This window comes from Puma concolor, chromosome E1 (assembly GCF_028749965.1).
Source record: "Puma concolor isolate L17-30 chromosome E1, mPumCon1.1.hap2, whole genome shotgun sequence".
In the NCBI taxonomy this organism is placed as follows: Eukaryota; Metazoa; Chordata; class Mammalia; order Carnivora; family Felidae; genus Puma; species Puma concolor.
The window spans coordinates 12,423,068-12,441,919 of NC_141680.1; the positions used below are offsets into that span (position 1 = coordinate 12,423,068).

The 18,852-nt window shown below is 51.5% G+C and overlaps 1 protein-coding gene and 1 pseudogene across 6 annotated transcripts in view; both read right to left on the reverse strand.

Annotated features, from left to right (window-relative positions):
* Window positions 1–541: 541 nt before the first annotated feature.
* LOC147574081 (S-formylglutathione hydrolase pseudogene) lies at window positions 542–8,990 on the reverse strand (annotated as a pseudogene).
* A 2,172-nt stretch (window positions 8,991–11,162) lies between these two features.
* The window catches only part of MPRIP (myosin phosphatase Rho interacting protein), a 146,349-nt gene continuing 138,659 nt past the window's right edge, over window positions 11,163–18,852 (reverse strand). For 4 of the 6 annotated variants that reach the window (XM_086686231.1, XM_086686230.1, XM_086686226.1 and 1 more), the window contains 3 exons: window positions 17,886–18,048; window positions 16,420–16,505; window positions 11,163–11,929 (listed from right to left, as the gene is read on the reverse strand). In XM_086686231.1, the coding sequence (XP_086542357.1) occupies window positions 11,858–11,929; window positions 16,420–16,505; window positions 17,886–18,048 (321 nt within the window). In that variant the 3' untranslated portion in view covers window positions 11,163–11,857. Of the gene's footprint in view, window positions 11,930–15,814; window positions 15,881–16,419; window positions 16,506–17,885; window positions 18,049–18,852 lie in introns of all 6 variants that reach the window. The other 2 variants (XM_086686227.1, XM_086686229.1) reach the window with 2 other exon arrangements.

The following is an 18,852-nucleotide window of genomic DNA, read 5'->3' on the forward strand; positions in this document are numbered from 1 at the left end:
AGAGTTGGACACTTAACCAAGTGAGCCACCCAGGTGCCCCAACAATATTGTGTGTGTGTGTGTGTGTGTGTAAAGTTTATTTATTTTGAGAGAGACAGTGAGTGGGGGAGGGGCAGAAAGGGAGAGAGAGAATCCCAAGCAGGCTGACAATGTGGAGCATGAATTGGGGCCTGAACTCACCAACTGCGAGATTGTGACCTGAGCCAAAATCAAGAGTTGGATGCTTAACCGACTGAGCCAACCCGGTGGCCTACAGCTGTCTTATATTTTAAAGCATGTTTTGGTTCTTTTGAATTGTTTTTAAAATAGCTGATTAATGGGGCACCTGGGTGGCGCAGTCGGTTAAGTGTCCGACTTCAGCCAGGTTACGATCTCGCGGTCCGTGAGTTTGAGCCCTGCGTCGGGCTCTGGGCTGGTGGCTCAGAGCCTGGAGCCTGTTTCCGGTTCTGTGTCTCCCTCTCTCTCTGCCCCTCCCCCGTTCATGCTCTGTCTCTCTCTGTCCCAAAAATAAATAAACGTTGGAAAAAAAAATTAAAAACAAAAAACAGCTGATTACTTAAAAAAAACACTTCATGGAGATTCATATATGAATCATACATGAAAAGAGTCACCCTTTTGAAGAATGCAATTCGGTGGTTTTTAGTACACAACAGAGGTGTGCAGCCATCGCCAACTCTCGGATCCCAGAGCGTATTCTTCAGCCCAGAAAGAAACCATGTCCCAAGAGCAGCACTGTCCATTCTCTGCCCCCTCCCAGCCCTTGGCGACCACTGTCTCCTTCCTGTCTCTGGATTTTCCTATAAATGGAATCCTACAGTATGTGGCATTTTGTATGTGCCTTCTTTCACTCAGCATAATGTTTTTGAGGCTGTCCCTGTTGTAGCATGTGCGTGTCAGTATTTCACTTCTTTCTGTAGTTGAGTGATAGAATATTCTGTCATGTGGATATACGACATTAAAAAAAAAACCCATTCATCGTTTGATGGACATTTTGGTTTCCACCATTACAAATAACGATGCTGTAAACATTTCACATGTAAGTGTTCACACCGACATGTTTTCACTTCTCAAGTACATAGCTAGGAGTAGATTTTTGGGGTCCAAGAACTCTTGTCTGAGAAACTATCAGACTTTTCCATTCCATCCAGCAGTGTAGGAGGGTTTCTTCTTCTCCACAACCTTGCCAACAAAAAATTATTACTGACTTAAAATTATAGCCAGCTCACTGGGTGTGAGGTGGTGTCTCATCGTGGTTTTGACTTGCCTTTTCTTGATGACTAATGAGGATGAACATCTCTTCCTGTCCCTGTCGTTTGTATATTGTCTTTGGAGAAATGTCTGTTCAAGTCCTTTGCCCATTTTTAAAATATTGGGTTGCCTTTTTATTGATGAATTATAAGAGTTATAAGTTATGACCTATAACTTCATATGAATCATAAGGATTGTAAGAGTTCTTTTTATATTTCGGATTCCAGTCCCTTATCAGAAATATGATTTGCAAATAATTTCTCCCATGCTCTGGATGGTCTTTTTTCACTTTCTTGGGTACTGTTGGCATTTGCGTGTTAGAAATACCTGTTTTTACCTCTGTTTGGATTTTGGTGTCATAGCTGAGAAACCGTCACCCAACCCAAGGTCGCAAAGATTTGCTTCTGTGTTTTTTTCTCGGAGTATTATTCTCTTAGCTCTTGTGTCAGTCTGTGAACCACGTTTTTTCTAGGTCTTATATGTTTATTCAGAAAGTGATTCAGCTATGGAATGATGCATTTTTAGCACTATGAAATACAATGTTTTGAAGTACTTTCCCCCTACAGTTCTGTTTATAGCAGGATTATAATCCTGGAAATTCTCTTATCTGAAGTTTTTCATGCATTCGGGTATTTTGCATGATGCCTGATGTGACCAGCAATAAAGATTGCAATGAAGTAGTGACTGTGATCATAACCAGTTACTAGGTAGTAACTGTCCATCTGAAAGGAACTGGCCGTCTTTTTCCTGACCAATTAGTGTGTCAGGCTGAGAACCTGGACAGGACCACAAGATGGGTGGCATCAGAAGCCTTCCCTTTACTTTGTATCTGATCCCAAATATTCACTAAAGGCTTCTTTTTTGCCTGCAGGACAGAGCGCTGGGTTGCACACTGGAGAGCTGCTGATGCAGATTTGTATTTTCCAGGATTCTTCCAACACACGTCGGAGCTCTGTGGCCTCTCGTGGAACGGCCCCAAATAGACATCCTTTGGGGGCCCACTGGAAAGCTGGCATTTATGAGTTGAGGAAGCGCCCCAGTTACATAAGAGTGCATTCTGTAGGTAGTTTTCCAAGGCTCTTCAGTGGCATCCACGTAAACCCAGCACCAGTGCCAAAGTCCCAGCCCTCGCCTCCCTTAATATTGCAGCCACATGTGCTGGTATCTGGAACGGTGATGACAAGGACACGTTCTGAAGCAGCTTGATAATCTTTCACATAAAATTTTGTCCTGTGCAAGTTAAACTAGACAGCCAGTATAGTGCAGGGCATTTTCCAGTTTCTGCCTCTGGTGGTAAGTAGATAGCAAATTTCATCTTGCAGTTCAGTTCAACACTGTCGTGTTCAAAAACTTTCTGAAGTCCTCCAGAGCACCTGTTGCAGGTATTCTTCTCCTGACCAATTGCTACTTGCCTTGTTATCTGCACCAAAAGGTAGGTGACCCTCGGGGGTCAGTGGTGGTGGGAAAAGCAGTGGTCGGAATGGAAAGGTGAGGCCTCAACATGGCTGCCCATGCCACCTTCTCCGGTCTCTTCATTCTCATCCCTGACCCCCATTGGGTCTGCCTACTTTTGGGTCAGGTCTGTGAACCATTTTGAGGTTTTCTGTATGGTGAGAGGCAGGGGATCCAACTTCATTCTTTTATATGTGGATAGCTAGTTGTCTCAGCACCATTTGTTGAAAAGATTATTCTTTCTCCACTGAATGGTTTTGGTATTCTTGTTAAAAATCAGTTGATTACCTAAATGCAGTTGCTTATTTCTGGATTCTTAATTCTGGTCCATTGGTCTGTGTCAGTCCCTGTGCCAGTACACACACTGTCTTGACTACTTAGGCTTTGTGTCAAGTTTTGAAACCCGGTAAACAAGTCCTTTAACTTTGTTCTTCTTTCCAACATTGTTTTGGCTATCCTGGGTCCCGTTACATGTCTTTATGAGTCTTAGGATCAGCTGATCAGCTTTTGCAGAAGCAGCTGGGATTGTGTTGAGTCTGTAGATCAAGTTGGAGAGTATTGCCGTTCTAACGATATCACATTTTCCAACCCGTGAACATGGGATTCCTTTCCATTTGTTTAAATCTTACTTTTTTTTTTTTTTTTGTAGTTTTCAGTGTCTAAGTCTTACACTTCTTTCAAAAAAGTTGATTCCCAAGTATTTTATTCTTTTTGATATTATTGCAAATGGAATTGCTTTTTTCAGGTTGCTACTAAATACAATTCATTTTTGTATATGAATCTTGTATCCTGCAAACTTGCAGACCTCATATCAGTTTCAATAGATTTTTTTAGTGGATTCCCTTGGGTTCCCATATACAAGATCATGTTACCTGCAGATATAGTTTTTACTTCTTCCTTTTCAACATGGACGTTTTTCCTATTTCTTGCCTGGCTAGAATCTCCAGTACAGTGTTGAATATATATGGTGAGAAGAGCTATCCTTGTCTTGTTGCTGATCTTAGGGGAAAGCTTCCAGTTTTTCACCATTAAGTATGAAGTCGTGGGGTTTTTATAAATGTTCTTTATCCCACTGAATTTGCTTACTTGTATTCCTAGTTTGCCGAGTGCTTTAATCATGGAAGGGTGTTAGATTTTCTAAGTGCCAACTGATTTTCACAATTGCAATTACACAGCTTTAAAAAAATGTTAAAGTTATTAGAATACCATTAGGACCAGTGTCTAGAATTTTTTTAAAGAACAAAAAATTATCGAAACATTTTTAAACAACTGGAATAGCACACTGGAGGTATGCTACTTTGTATGTCTGTACTCTTATTTTTTCTAAGTTTTTTGAATTCCAGAAGTTGATTTCCAATAGGTAGAGTCAGAATTTGTTTTTTTCTGTTTACTGAATAAAAGTTTGGATTTCCACACACTTTCCCCTATTTCATTCCAAAGGGTGTGGCAATATTGGGAAAATCCAGTTTCTTATTTTCTTATTCTATTCAGTGGGCCACAACTAGAATTTTAAAAAATTTAACAGAATGTAGGGTGCATTCTTTTGTGAAATTTTGGGTTATGGTGTGTGTGTGTGTGTGTGTGTATTGGGTCATGAGATAGGATGTATTTTCTCTTTGAAACACCAAGTACAACTTTATTGTAAAAAACCTAATAATAAAGGGGCAGATATGAGAGAGTTCTATTTCCTTGATTGATAGTTCTAGCTCGTTCCTCTCTAGTATTTTTTATGCTGCTTTTGGCCTCCCTTGAAGGTTTCTAGAGCAGAGCCAATGTACCTTCATTTGATTCATGATATAAAATATTTATTATGCATTGTATGTGAACATAGGTAGTTTTTTTTTTTTTTAAACTTTACTTATTTTGAGAGAGAAAGCGGGAGTTGGGGAGGGACAGAGAAGGGTCAAGAGAGTCTCAAGCTGGCTCCCCGCTGTCAGCGTGGAGCCTGACGTGGGGCTCAAACCCACAAACCGTGAGATCAGGACCTGAGCTGAAGTTGGATGCTTAATCGACTGAGCCACCCAGATGCCCCACAATACAGACTTTTATGTGAAATCTCCTGATTTTAAAATGCTGATAAATCCCTAACTTTGAAAACACTTTTTTTTAAAAACCAAACAAAACGAAAACCAAAAAACTCCAGGGTCTCTAGGCTACTGACAGGTTTCCATATTCTGATCTAAATGAATATTGTGCATGTCTCTCCATTGAACAAACTCCCATTCACAGCATGCCAGGGTGATGCAAAAATAGTTTATTATGATATAGTTTATGTAAAGTTAGGTAATATTTACAAAGTAGAAACGATCAGCTGCATCCATGGGAATCTAGCATGTCACACAAAGGAATAAATATTTTGACAAAGGAACACTTCAATTGTGAACAGTTGTTCAGAAACGGTTTATTTTTTTAAAAAAGCCTCAATGAAACCATCAAAATGTTGAATTGTCGGAAGAGCGAGCAGCTTGGCTGACCGGGCTCACCTCTTTGGGAGGGCAGTGTGGCCGGACAGAAGATGCCACCCCCCCTCCAACCCCCTGGCAGAGCCCCTGGGGCCGCCCCAGCGCGGGGGGGGCAGTGGGGGGCTGCCGAGCCCAGTGGCCTCCGCACACGTTCAGAGAACGTTACCACTTAGCATTAGTACAGAAATGAAACCCCGGTTAGAATTACACGGGCTTGTTGTTTGAACACGTTATCACCCGACTGTTGCAATAATTAGCTGTGACAGAAGTCACTGCTGTGGATTATTTCCAAACTTGTCACAGCAGAAAGTTATCTACACGTTCCACTTTGTTCGTGTATCAGCTCCCCCAGCAGTTTGGCCTAGCGTTGTCGTCCTTGGTCACTGGACCGAGACGTTCCCTCTGACACAAGAGTGTATTTGTGAGAAAAGTTATTAAGAATTACAATTGGTGAGGAGTCACTTAGAAACTTTACACTTTATAAATATTAGGAAAACCACATGAATTCTTAGCACTTAATTGGTTTTAAGTCCTAGCAGTAAGTCAGTAGAGAAGTCATTAATACTAAAGGTAAATCCTAAAATCCATCATAATTGGTTTTGTGATACAAACTTATAACACAATAATGACTTTAGTGTTCTTTATATAATCTATTCCTAGCTTCCTATAAAACAAAACTGAAATATGTGATACAACTAGTTGTGAAGGGCACAGACATGTGACGGGTGGCAGGCCGACTGTGTCCGGCGACTGCTGCTTTTCCAGAACTTCATTCCTTCCGGTGTTCAGACTGCATCCCGAGAAGCTCTCCCTTCCCCCACCAGCCCCCGACTGACGCCCACGGACCATGTGCTTCACCCTCGGGACCTCCGAGTCCTCCTGGGTCAGCCTATGCACCGGATGAGCCGGTTTCCCGCATGTTCCCTCCCCAAAGTGACGCAGACACACGATGCAAAGGGACCGCGCTGGCAGCTCTGCACCCTCGACACTTCCCACAGGACCTAGGAGTGGGGGACATGCAGACGCCCGGCCCGGCGAGGGGTCACGAGTCCCCCCATCCAGCCGCTCGGGCCAGAGCGGTGCCTTCCACGACGTCTCCCTACAGGCCGGAAATTGCCACGGAAAGATCTGGGGAAGATGTGCCCACCACGTTCTCCACGGTCCTGCTTTTCCTGGAGGCCTCCGAATGGCTCGGCAGGGGGTAAGTATGATGGAGTTCTTCCAGAGAAAACGCGCGTGGATGCAGGCCTCCTGTTACTTCAGATGCTGGCACACACTCCTGAAAACCGCCCATGAGGTGACCGAAGCTTTGAAGAAGGTGCATCACCCGTCAGAAACGGTTCCTTATCACTCTGGGTGGCATTCAGTGTTGAACCCAAAGCTGTCCTCCCTAGCTTGCGAAGGGATATTTTTAAACCCATACCAACTCTGTCACAAAAATCCCTGCGGTAATTTCTAATATTTACACCGCTCACTCTGTATAACGTAGGTTATTTTGAAGAAAGTAAACAGTGGCTTTTACACAGAGAAGCTGGAAGCCAGTGAGGCCGGCTCCTCTCCACAAGGCACGCGGGCACCTAGGGGGAAGGGGCCCAGGCTGTGTTGGGGCAGGTGGTCCTTGCTCCCTACAGTGGGGCTGGGGTGGTGCTGAGGTATTCCTCGTACTCTGCTCAGATTCCTCTGCTGAAAGACAAGGAGGGAGACCCCTTCCCTTTAATAAACCAGAATACTCGAAACTTGTTTTCAAAAGGGCAGAAGAATGAGGCTGGGTCTTTTCCAGCCGACAACCCTTGAGAGAAATCGATGTTCATTTTCGTACTGTGTTTATGTCCTGTCTTCCTCACAAAGAACCCAGAACAAGTGGTTTTACCAGACTCACTTCGGGCTGGTGGTTATTGAAACTTTCCACCGTGGGAAGTACGGCCTCACTGAAAGCGTCCAGGTGTGAGAGCAACGGCACCCCATCCAAGTACCACGGACCCCGTCTCTGGGCAGACACGGCCAGCTGTGGAGCGGGGGACGCGTCCTACGATGTCCTACGTGGTGCTGAGAACAGTGGACTTTAGCTTTTGACCCAATCTCAGGTGGACGGAAAGATCTCTCCTCGGATCAGGGGTCTCCTGTCTGAGCTCACGCCTTTTAGGTATCGTAGCGCTCCCCGACTGAGCGGACAGTACAGGGCTTTGTCTCTCAAGAATGACCCGAGGGGCGAGAGCCTGCGATGAAAGACGACACAAAGCGGCACACAAATACCTGAACTGTAAGAAGCGTCAGCACAAGCAAATTTTCGGCAGCACCTCCCCAGGCCCTGGTGAAGAGTGGACGCCGTGGCGCCAGGGCCCCGAGAGCTGCCCGCCGATCCCAGCTGATGGAGAACACGTCCGGGCGGCCCGTCAGATCTGTTTGTGAAGCAAATTCCTATCTGACAGAATGCCTGGCAGGAGCTCCGCTTCCAGGATGTTCAGGATGGGAGGTATTCCAAAGGACGGACGTTTCCAGAGAAGCGAAGCTGCCGATGAGCACAAGCTTTTTTCCTTTTACTACCTGCTTCCCTGTCCTTTGTAAGAACTTTAAAAATCCCCCCTCCCTCCCACCTTTCTTGGTGATGAAGGGTCGCTGAATTCTGTAGTTTTCCGGCTTTCTGAAGTTGTGTGTTCAGCGGAGTTAAAATCGTGGCAAGCTTCCGTGGGACAGCGATGCGGATGCTTACTTTCAGGACTACTTTTAGATTTGAGAAGACTTGTTGACGGGCCGCATTCTTTCCACTCTGAGTGAAAACAGCTCCGAGTGCCTGGAGAAGAGCTGGTGTGTGGTCAGCCGTGACAGAGCACGCGGGGCCTGAGATCAGGCCACGGGTGATGCATGGGCTGAGTCCGCCAAAGGGGCCTGGGCAGCTCTGGGAGCCGGGGGAGTGGGAGCAGAAACGCACTGCCCGCTGGCTCATCTGAGTGGGGAACACGTGGGGGTGCCCGCAGTGCTTCCCTGTAGCCGGCGAGCTGTCGGGGACCCCGGCACAGCCGCGTACGCCGCTTTAAAGCCTGAGAAAAGTGGCCACGGGGCAGGTGCCCGGCCTCCAGCAGGGGTGGGGCAGACAAGTGCTGCCCCAGGCCCAGTCCCAGGCTAAAGACGGACTCGCCAAGGGGACCGCCAGGCAGCGGTGACAAGGATCGTGCTCGGTTCTCAGGTTGTGTTCCAGCTCCATGGTGAAATAAACACTATCAACTCGAACTCTAAAACTTGTTTTTTTATGCCGATTTTGTTTCGTGGCCTTATTAACAACTGTCACAGTCCCTTTCAGACAGACTCCGGGGGCCACAATTACGTTTCTTAGGAACCGCAATTCGCTCTCCCCCCGAGTCTGGCCACCGTGAGGCCCCCCCGAGGCCTAGCTGTTGGGTCGGTGAGCTAGTGACTGGTGAGTCCACTGCGTGACAGGTTCTTCTTAACTAGCCAGAGCCTGGGGCCTTTCCACTCACTGGATTCCTAGGGAGGAGCCTCTGATCCTGGCTCTTGACAAACCCACACGTTCCTCCCATGGCCCCCACCTGTCGCCCCAGGATGGCCCTAACCTCCTCCATCAAGTTCAGACCCAGTTTGAGGCCTTACGGTGCAAGTTTCCATTTCCAAAGGCAAAGTGCTCTGCCGCACGTCTGCCAGGGAGGCCGCAGACAGCTACGGTCACTGGAATGCTAGCAGGCGCTGAAGTCACACACATCGATAAAGAGCCTGACTGGCAGAAAGCGGCTCTTCGGCATGTGTGCGCACACATGTGCAGACGTGAGAGCGCGGATCTTACGCACAGACCCCGTCGAAGTCAAACGGTTCCATTTTCCCGTTCGCGTGTTTGATGGCTTGTCAGCTGCTAGCGAACCACAGAGGGACCAGTGACCATTTACAGGAAGATCATTACAGCTGGGAAGACTCGATCCACGTGCTCATCTTCCACTGGGAAGTGGAGACGCCCCCACTGTCCGGTCGGCACCAGGAGCAGTGGGAGCACCCCGAGTTCACAATCACCTACACTACCCCATCCACCGAAGGACCCTTCTCCACCGGCACAGAAAGCAACTCCACCCCCACAGCTTTATTCTTTCTTCTCTCAGGAACTTGGTGGCTAAAACCTCCTCGGGGTTCTGGGTGCTCTACGGAGACCATGCACAGCGGGATTGGGGTGCAACACAGAGGTGGTAAAGTGAAGCCCCCTTTATTCTGTTCTGTCTGCTCTCTCCAGCCAGAGGACCGGCTTATCAGCAGGTGGCTCAGATCGGGTTCTAGGCCACAGCCGTCACTATGCGACGCTCAGCAAGACCAGGCTAGGCTCGGGGCCTTTTCTGGAGGCTGCAGCAGGAGCAGCCTTTTGTTGGAGAGAAGCCAGGGCGCCCCGGTTTGTAGCCCGTTCCTGGTAACGCCCAGACTGAAGCAGCCCAGGGGAGCGAGTTCTGTGGTCTCTGGGGCGAGGAGGCGGAGCCCTCAGAGGCTGTGGTGACAGATCTGTCTTTCTTGGTCTCTGCCTTCCACCTCCGTATACTGCTGTTCCCAGGACTCCCGAGGTGCGACCTCAAGGGCTAAGTGATGAACACAGGTGCGTAAAGTGCTCTGACCTATTTAAAGTACTGCAGGTTTCGGACCCTCGGCACGGTCCGAAGGCAGGTGGGGCTGGATTTCATGCAGGGACCCTGCCAGGAAACCAGAAGCCAGAGAGGGCTGGAGGCAGGGGGCTGCCTGGAGAAGGGCTAGAGTCCCCAGAGGCAGCAGGGACACTCACTAAGGAAACCGTGGTAGAGGGGAGTTCTCCGAAGGAGTAACGTGAAACCGTGGTGCTGAGACGGTCTGTGTGGGGACCAGGCAACAAGGCCCCTGCCCCATCAGATCCTGCTGGCCATCACCTCACTCTCTGCCCTGGAGGACATACATGTTAAAAATAGCGTTCTAGAGCCCAAAGAACGGACCACGGGATCCGGAGCATCCCATGCTGAGCGGCACACGCACAAAACCGTGGTCCTTCCTACAAATGCTGCCAGTCTACACCGGGGGTGGTGCGAGGAGTGGTGTCTGGTGAGTAGCATTGAAAACCCGGACCTAACATTCTCTTGCCTTTAAAAACATGGAATAGCAGCAAAGGAGTGACAGGTGTGGGTTAAGACTCTGGAGGTTGGTGCACAGAAGAGCCTCGATGCCAGTGGACGGCTCGGAGTTTATTCCCACTAGAAGACAGCACGCCCCAGGCCCTTCTGCCCGGCCCTTCCAGGGCTTTCCCTGGATGACCTTGTTAACCGAATCTAGAGACTGAGCAAGGTGATTTCCATGTTTCTACCCCCAAAGTACCCACGTACCCAGACTCCCCACCTAATGGAAGCATCGACAGAGTGAAAGTGCGCTCTTGGCAGTAAAATCAACGGGAGACAGAGGTGGCGAGACCAGAACGAGCTCCTCCCGACACTATTGCAGCACTTCCGGCCGCTCTGGAGCCTCGAACGGCTTCCCACTCGGCGGGGCTTTGTTTACAGTCCTCGTCTCAACAGGATTAATGGTTTTCCGGGCGCCGGGACGGACACCCCAGCGTGAGAGGTTTTCGAGAACTGCCGTCGTGTTTCACGGCAGGTAAAGAGGTCTCACTCTGTTAGAAAAAGCAACATTGCTAGCACAGGTTTACTTTAGGCTCTCTGAATGCTGCGCGAGAACCTTTCAGAGCTCAGAGTAGAGTTAAAAACAACAGTGGCAGTTTTCATCTGATTCCGACATCCTCTGCACTTTCTTTTTGACTTAACATAGGGGTCTTCACTCAGCCTTCTCAAAAGCAATGTGGAGGTTTCTTTCAGAAAGGTTAAAGACCGGAACAGTCTTTCCCCTTGACTGATTCCCCAAGGGAATTCATCAGGCTTTGTAAGCACGGTCTGCAGCCCAGGCCACAGGTCAACACTTTTAAGTTGTTAGGAAGAGACCAGGGCTACTGGTGACCAACAAAGGAGCGAGCGTAGGAAGGAATGCGAGGGGCCGGGGTTTTGTGCAAGATTTAATAAAAAACAAACAAAAATAGGAATGGCTGCTTTCGACATTCTCCAGGTTGTGAAAGGTTTCCCGCGATTATCTGTGGTGCGGCTCTAAGCTGAATTAGTGGGACCCATACAAAACGCCGCCCTTCTCCCAAGCCAAAGGTGGTGACCGGGGGTTGTGAACCGTGCCCCCCGACCTGCTCTCCCAGCTTCTCCCAAAGGCTAGTGAGTTGTCGGTGCCGCCACCTGACGCCCTGCTCTCTCCGAGTGACCCAGACGCGGCAGAGCGAGAACCGCCCGGGCCCCGACTCCGCACAGTGCACTCGGCAGAACGAGCTAGCTTATCGACAGACTGCTGGGCCTTAATACTGACGGTGAGTGCGGTGGCTGCGGCGGGAGGGGGCTCTGTGCAGACCTGGCAGGGAGCGGACAGCCCTCCTGGCCCTTGCTGCCTGGCGGGTTTCTGGATACTGTGGGAACGAAGCTTTGACGAGGACACGGGAACTGGGAATCAACACAGCAGGGAAACGATGTGAACAACCCATAAACCAGTCTCTCATGCATCCATACCCACAGTTAATGATGACAACGGTAACGACAACAATAATAATAATAAAAAATAAAGGTACAGACAAGAAGCGGCACTTGGGTAGTGCTGCCGCGAGCCGGGAGGGGTGTGTGTTCAAGTTGAACGGGACACAGCTAGTCTTTCTTCAAGTCCCTGGATTCAAAGAGCTTCAAGCGTTCTTGCACGGTCAGGCCTTCCTTCAGACTCTGGGTGGACACGAGGGCAGGAGAAAAAGAAACACACTGTTAACAGCGGGCCCAGCGCCGTGCGTGCAGGCTGCAGTCAGGCAGAGGTGCGGGTGCCGGGGTGGAGGGTGGGGCGGGAGGGGCTCCTCGAGAGATTAGTGGGGCATGCTAAGGAGAGAGATGTCCCCTGTGAAACGGTGTTATCTGGATGAAAAAAGGAAAAAACCAGAGAAACAGACCACGTGTGTAAGCAGCTGAATTCCGAGCTTAGGGCTCTTCGGACAAGCAGTGATCAGATCGACTCAGCCAGGGGAGAAAGGTATGCCAAGAACTAGAAATCCGCCCGTCTGTGTCCTTCTGTGGGCTCTGTCCACATCTGGTCCCTCTGTGACCGTGACGCTGAGCCTCGTGAGGACGGCGGGGGGCCCCCGCTCCCTGGGCTGCACCCTGGCAGCGCCCGCTTCCCTCTAACCTGCTCCTGGCCCGAGCTGCTCCCTGGCCAGCGGCCCTGGTGGCTTTACTGTCACTGGGGACCTGGGAACATGTCAACATATTTACTAAAGTTTTCAGAATGCGAAGCCAATACTCCCTTCAAGTGTGACCTCGGTAATTTTGAAATCTGTGTGCTCCAAGATGAATGACACTTCACTAACTGGGGGACAAAACAGTTCCCCCTGGCCCTTAGAGGCTTTTCCCAAAGATCTAACTTGTCGACAAGAAAAGGAACATCCTCAGAGCGTGGCTGAGGTTACTTTGGCACCAGCTTGGATGGGGCTGGTTCCTCAGTGGCCACGTGATCTTCGTGGCCCGTCTCAACACCAGCCTCAGACTTGCCCACTGGCCGGCATGTGCCAGAACTCACAAAGGTACAGGCTCCTCTGGGACGTATGAACCTCAAGGGTGGCCCCGGGTACAGGCTCCAGGTGACCACTGTGGTTTTTAGCCAGAAATCAGAGCACCGTGAAGTGGAGCGGGGCCGGGGGGCCCGAGAGCCTGGCCTGCCGTTTCCCGCTCTGGCACACTCCTGGGAGCTCCCGGCGCGGCGCAGGCTGCTGCCTCGGAGCGCGTGTCTGTGAGTGAGGCCTGTGGGACACAGCTTCCCACAGAGTTTGAGGCAGGAGAGGCGGGCCCTGGCGTCCCCCCACCCCATCGCCTAGAACAGCTCTGCCTGCTCTCTGTACTGTGGAGCAGTGAGGTCTAGGTGTGTAAATGAATGAAGTCACTGGTTTTCGTTTTTCTTTTAAATAAAGGGTTCTATGAGTAACCCTTCTGAAACCCATTGGTCCAGATTGAGAAGCAGGCATTAGGGGCCCTGTTGAAGCCTGCCGCTGGGTCACTCAGCGGAGGACTCAGCGGGGCAAATCCGTGTCCCACCCTGAAGTGTAAATTTCCTTAATGCACATAACCGCCTCATCCGCTCTCGGGTCTTTCCCCCAGTGCTTCAGGTCAAGGGGCAGCCACGGGCAGAGAAGCGTCAGGTGCTGGACGTGGCCGCGGTGCGGGAGGCTCCACACCTAAGTGCCAGCTGGCCCGTCACTTGCCGCACCGCTTTGTTCTGGCGGGGGACTTGGTGGGGAGGGTCCTCGGACAGAGGGAGAGCAAACGTTCCGCTTCCGGTGGGCTCTCCGGTGTCAGGAGTCCCTGCTGTGCTCGGGACAGGCAGTTGGGGAGCAGGGCGGCGAGGGGCAGCCCGAGGCCATGGGCTCAGGGTCACATACCGCTGTGCGCCAGAGCTGAGCTATCAAGGTAGAAAGTAAGTGACCCCCGTGCTGACCCTGTGCACCCAGACGAGGGCTCCTGGGGTATACACAGCCAGCTCCTCTGGGGCTCGTTCCTCCCACAGGGCTGGTCTCTCCAACAACTGCCTCCGTGACCCCAAACTCAGACCACCGGATGGGGGCCTCTATGAGGACCCCGTGGGAAAGGTCCGCTCTGGTCTCGATCTCAGAAAAGCCACGAGGCTCTGAAGCAACGGGCTTGCTTTGACTGTGTGGGAGCTGAGACTGTCTATCCTTTTGAGTGAGGCAGGATACGGAAAGAGAACATCAACAAAGGACATTACGAGGACACATCAGATCCCACATCAAAGAGCACCACCGACAGGTGTGGATTCTGGGCAACCTCATTCCCGGGTCTTCCTGTGGTGGTGGAGCGGGAGCGGGGCGGGGAGGGATCTCCAAATACATCCAGGGAAAAGGACGGCGCACGTCCGAGAGTGAGCACCGGTGGATACTGCAAACAGGCCTAGGCCTGCCTGGCATCACAAGAGGTGTCCTTAAGGACATCTGCAAGGTCCCCTTCTACTCAGGCCAGGGGGACAGTGTGTCACAGAGACACTGGAAACTTGGCCAAGTCACGTGGACTCGAACACATCTGGGAAAACCCCATTCCTGGCCTCCTTACCCCTCTCATTTGGGTGCTGGCACCTCCGAGGGTCTGAGGCTGCGCCAGAGGCCCCGACCTTCGTGGGTGTGCCCGACAGTGCCCTCACTCTCCACCTTGCCTTTAGCTGCCTCCTGGCCAGCAAAAAAGGTCTTCCCGGCACATCACTGCAAAGTCCCTTATTGGTCTTGTCACTGACTTTCTGGCCTTTCTTCCAGAAGGGACAAACTCAGACATACCCCCGGGAAACACAGTGTGTTCCGACGGGGTGGCCTGACCGCAGCCAGGTCCCGGGAGGGCGCAGCAGAAGCTTTTCATCGCCCGTCATTTGCCGGGATGGGCAACAGGCCTAAATCATTAACAGTGAACTTACAGCGGCTACGGTTCAACCTCAAATAGGAAGTAGAACCTTCAATAAGAAAACCGTAAACAAAAGAAGTTCTCCTTTTGCTAAACAGAGTGTTTTTCACGTTTACAGAAAAAAGCCCAAACAAAGTTTTCAATCAAGCCTCAGCCATATCTGGTTCTAAGTGACTTGGGACTGTAGAAGAATAAATAAAACCAAACTGACTAGGTTTAAAACTTGTGTTTTCTTAAAAGTCTTCCTTTTAAAACAAACCCGCTTCCCCCAGAGCCATCGGGCTGAAGCCCCTCAGACGGAGGATGCCGGCCCGTGGATCCTCAGAGTGAGCCGCGGACACACGAGCACAAGGAGCCGGTGTGTGGCCCTGGGCCCGTCGGCGTCACCGCCAGGACTGTGGTCAGAGAACTAATGAGATCGGGTCGGCTCGGCCAGAGGCACACCAGGAGCGAGAGGCTGTGTGACTGGGACGCCGGCCTGGTGGCAGGCTGGGGGTGTCCGGGCACGGGCCCACTGTCCTGTTTGTTTTCAGAGAGGCTGGTATTTCTCAGCCAGCACCTGGGTGCCCCCACCGCCTTCCACAGCACCCAGAAAGAAGCTTTTCCTTTTGTTAAAAACAGCCCCAAAGTGCTGGTAAACATTCAGCCCCGACCCCTCCTGGTCCTCTCGCTCTGCTGAGCCGTTTTCCTGGCCATCCCCGCGACGTGCTGGCTCCCTGAATACCGGGGTCCGGCCCTGCCTTGGCCCGTTAACTCGGTGCGGGGGTTCTCCAAGATGCGAGACCCTGTTTGCCAGTGGCGGCCGGGTCCCTGCCGGGTCCCTTCTGGAGGGTTTACCCCAGAGAACGTGGAATACGCCGATCATTCGACCTGTACTCTGACCACCGCCGGGGGCCACTCGCGAGCCCACGCCCACCCAAGACGCCGCCTCTGTGGACCACCTGCCAAGCTAGGGGGATGCTCCCCTCGGCAAAGGGTCAAGCCTAGTAGGAGGTTCCAGTGCCCGTTAACCCGTTAATAACAGGTGAGGGGAACCTGACCCGGGCTGCGTATGTGCTTGCTGGAGCGATAAAACAAGGAGCTTGCTATGGAGGTGTGAGCCGTGCATGCAGCCTGCCGCCCCCTCGAGGGCGGCAGATGGGTGGGTGGTGAGAGGTGGTTTACCTACATGACAGGGGACCTGGAAGCGGGCTCGTTTCAGTTATCCCATGAGACCTGCTCAATTACGGACTGTCAGAGGAAAGAGCAAAAAATAAGACACACACAATAAATCCCAAATGCAACATGCTCGCTACTCCCACCCTCCGCCCGTCCTTCCCGTGGAGAGGCGCTCGGCGGGGTGGGGGCCATGCGCCAGGAGGTGCTACCACGTGGCTGGGCCAAGAGGCGTAGGCAGCTTCCTCTCTCGAAGGCAGGTGGCGTCGTATTAAATTAGGGACGTGTGCAGAACAGTGCAGACAGTGGGGCTGGCCCAGGAGGGCACTGGGGTGAAATCCGGCCTTGGACGTCTAAGGTCGAATTCACTCCGAGCCCTGCTTCTCGGAGGCCTGGCCCCTCAATCGTCACTGTCGAAACTTGGTTCCACCTCGGCACGAAGGAGCTTCTGGGGCTCGAAGCCACCAGAACTGGCCCAGTGGGTAGGCATGTGGAGCCAGATGAGTTCTGGGACCTGGGGACCCTCTGCTGCGGCCCGTGGTGGGCTCTGACTCCAGCTCCTCTCCCTAAAGTCCAAGAGCCCCACACAGCTGGGGGCAGGATGCCAGACTCACCTTGGACCTGATGTTTCTGAGTTGCCGGCTGACACAGGATCTGTCTTTCTTTAAGAAGTCAGGGTTGCTTTTAGATTTCATTATATCTGAAAGAACAAACAGAACCGTTACTTTGGTTTTAAAAAACCCTAGGGAATCAGACTGAATGTTAAAAAATCTCCAAAGCATGTTTTTATTGCCACACTCACGACATTTCCTTACACAGCTTTGAGAGAGCACAAAGCCAGTAACCGTAAAATACACTAGATCCTTCTCGGAACAACTCAAAGTGCGGGAAGCACCGGAGGACGCCTGTGTGCACGCGGCTAGGCTGTCCTCGCCGGTGCGGGACACTGGCTCGAGCGGCACTCGGCAGGGCGGCTGGTGCGCTTCACTCTGGGACCGCGCCGCGGCCCTAACTGCCGAGCGGACCAACTGTCCCGCTGCTTATTTAACCACACCTTCCCCCTGACAACCCGGGACTATTACGACCCATCGTAACCCACCCCCACGGAGACAACCCCATTCGCAGTCTGGTGCACAGTCCTGCAGGCTTCTTAAACATGGCTGCTTAAACGAACGTTCGCTGGGTCGCACCGCACCCTGTGTCCTGCTGGGGGTGGGGCTTACACTTAGCACACTTAGGGATCTCTTTCCACGTCGAGACACAATCTCTACCTGGCCTCTTTTAAGAAGCCATGATCCTCTATTTGCTGCAACTGCTAAATATCCTTGTTTGCACATCTCTGTGCTCTTGGTTCTTCAGAAGTTAAACTGGCAGGTCCCGGGATATATGCATTCTCCCCCAAATTCCACGTCTTCCTCTCTCCGTGGCCCCTGCCACCCCAGGCTCCGCCTTGGAAGCGGCCACTGTCGTCACTTTGTCAGCCTCCAGGGTTAGTCTACAGTTTGATTATAGATGGTGCTCTCGTGCTGCCTGCCCGCCTCTGGCAGCAACACAAGTGACCTTTCTTCTACCTGGCGGCCAGCACCCCCGCGACCGCTAGTGCTTGGCTGGTTGAGAGACAACAGCTGAATTTGCTGGATATTACTCTACAACATGTCTTCGGGGGGGACTGTCCTCCCCTGCCCCTCCCCTCCCCCTCTCCTGCCCCCATGGCCTCTTACAGATTTTATGGTTAAGCCCCAGGGTCAAGCAACTGGTGACAACTGCTGTCACCAAGCTATTGAGTTCTTGAGGAAAACAGAAAAATGCAAAAAATGCAACCTGTTATTACTGTGAAAACACACGCTAACGGAGCAACGTCCCCTTCAAAGCCATCAGTACACCGTCCCCACCGGCGTGCTGAGAGGAAGATGGTTTCCCAACCCTGGGGAGCCTGTGGAAGCCAGGGCACCCTCCAGCCCCAGTGCCTTCTCCGATGAAACTCAGGTGTAAATACAGAGAAGACTCTTCTGCCTTCACTCGGGTGCTGGTGAAACTGTCTGACCACAGCTCGTCCGGGCCCAGAGCCTGGAGGACTCACCATATCCGGACACAGGGGTGTTTTCAGGGGATTTTTCACCCAGTGCTTCCGTTGCTGCTTTCAGCTGCTCTTTCAACCTGCTGATGTCACAGTCGGCCTTTGCTCTCACGATGCTGAGCTCTGTGTAGATGTCCTTGTACTTGTCACTAGCATACTTCTTGTCCTTGGGGATAAAAAGGACAGAGGCAAGTGGTGGTTAGGGCCAGGCCGGGTGGTCCGTCTCCCGGGGCTGGAACGCTTCCGCAGAACGACTGAGGGATGCCGTGGGCAGTCAGGAGAGGCGGGTCGACGCCCGTTTTCCAGAGGCAGGAACTCAACAGGCATAGCTGAGAGTCCGTCTCAACGCGGGACGAGACTCCCCGGGAGCTCTGGCAAGCACGGGCATAGACTTGAGCCACTGAAGACCTCCCGGAAACCCCCTCCTCTGTCTTGGATTTCCTAAGTGACTGAATGGCCCCCAGGGATTCCATCACCTCCTCTCTGATTCCAAGAATGTCCTGGTGGAGATAAGTGGGCTTCACCAAACTCTCACTTTCCAGGACAACATTTCTGTTTGGTCTCACAGTCCCCGCCAAAGCACACAAGAGGCACGGAGAACAAGGACCTGCTTAAATGCTGTTTTAAGAGAACTCAACTTTGAGGGGCGCCTGGGTGGCTCAGTCGGTTAAGCGTCTGACTCTTGATCTCGGCTCAGGTCACGATCTCACAGTTCTCTTGCATGGACAGTGCGGAGCCTGCTTGAGATTCTCTCACTCCCTCTCTCTCTCTGCGCCTCCCCTGCTCATGCTCTCTGTCTCTCTCTCTCTCTCAAAATAAATAAACTTAAAAAAAAAAAAAGAAAGAACTCAATTTTTTGAAAGCACGTCCCTCATAAAAATGAAATCCACTCTAGAAGAGCCTGCAACTGGAGTGCACGGGACCTCCACCCTGAGCCCATCCCCAGGTCTGTCTCCCACGGCAGGTGCCA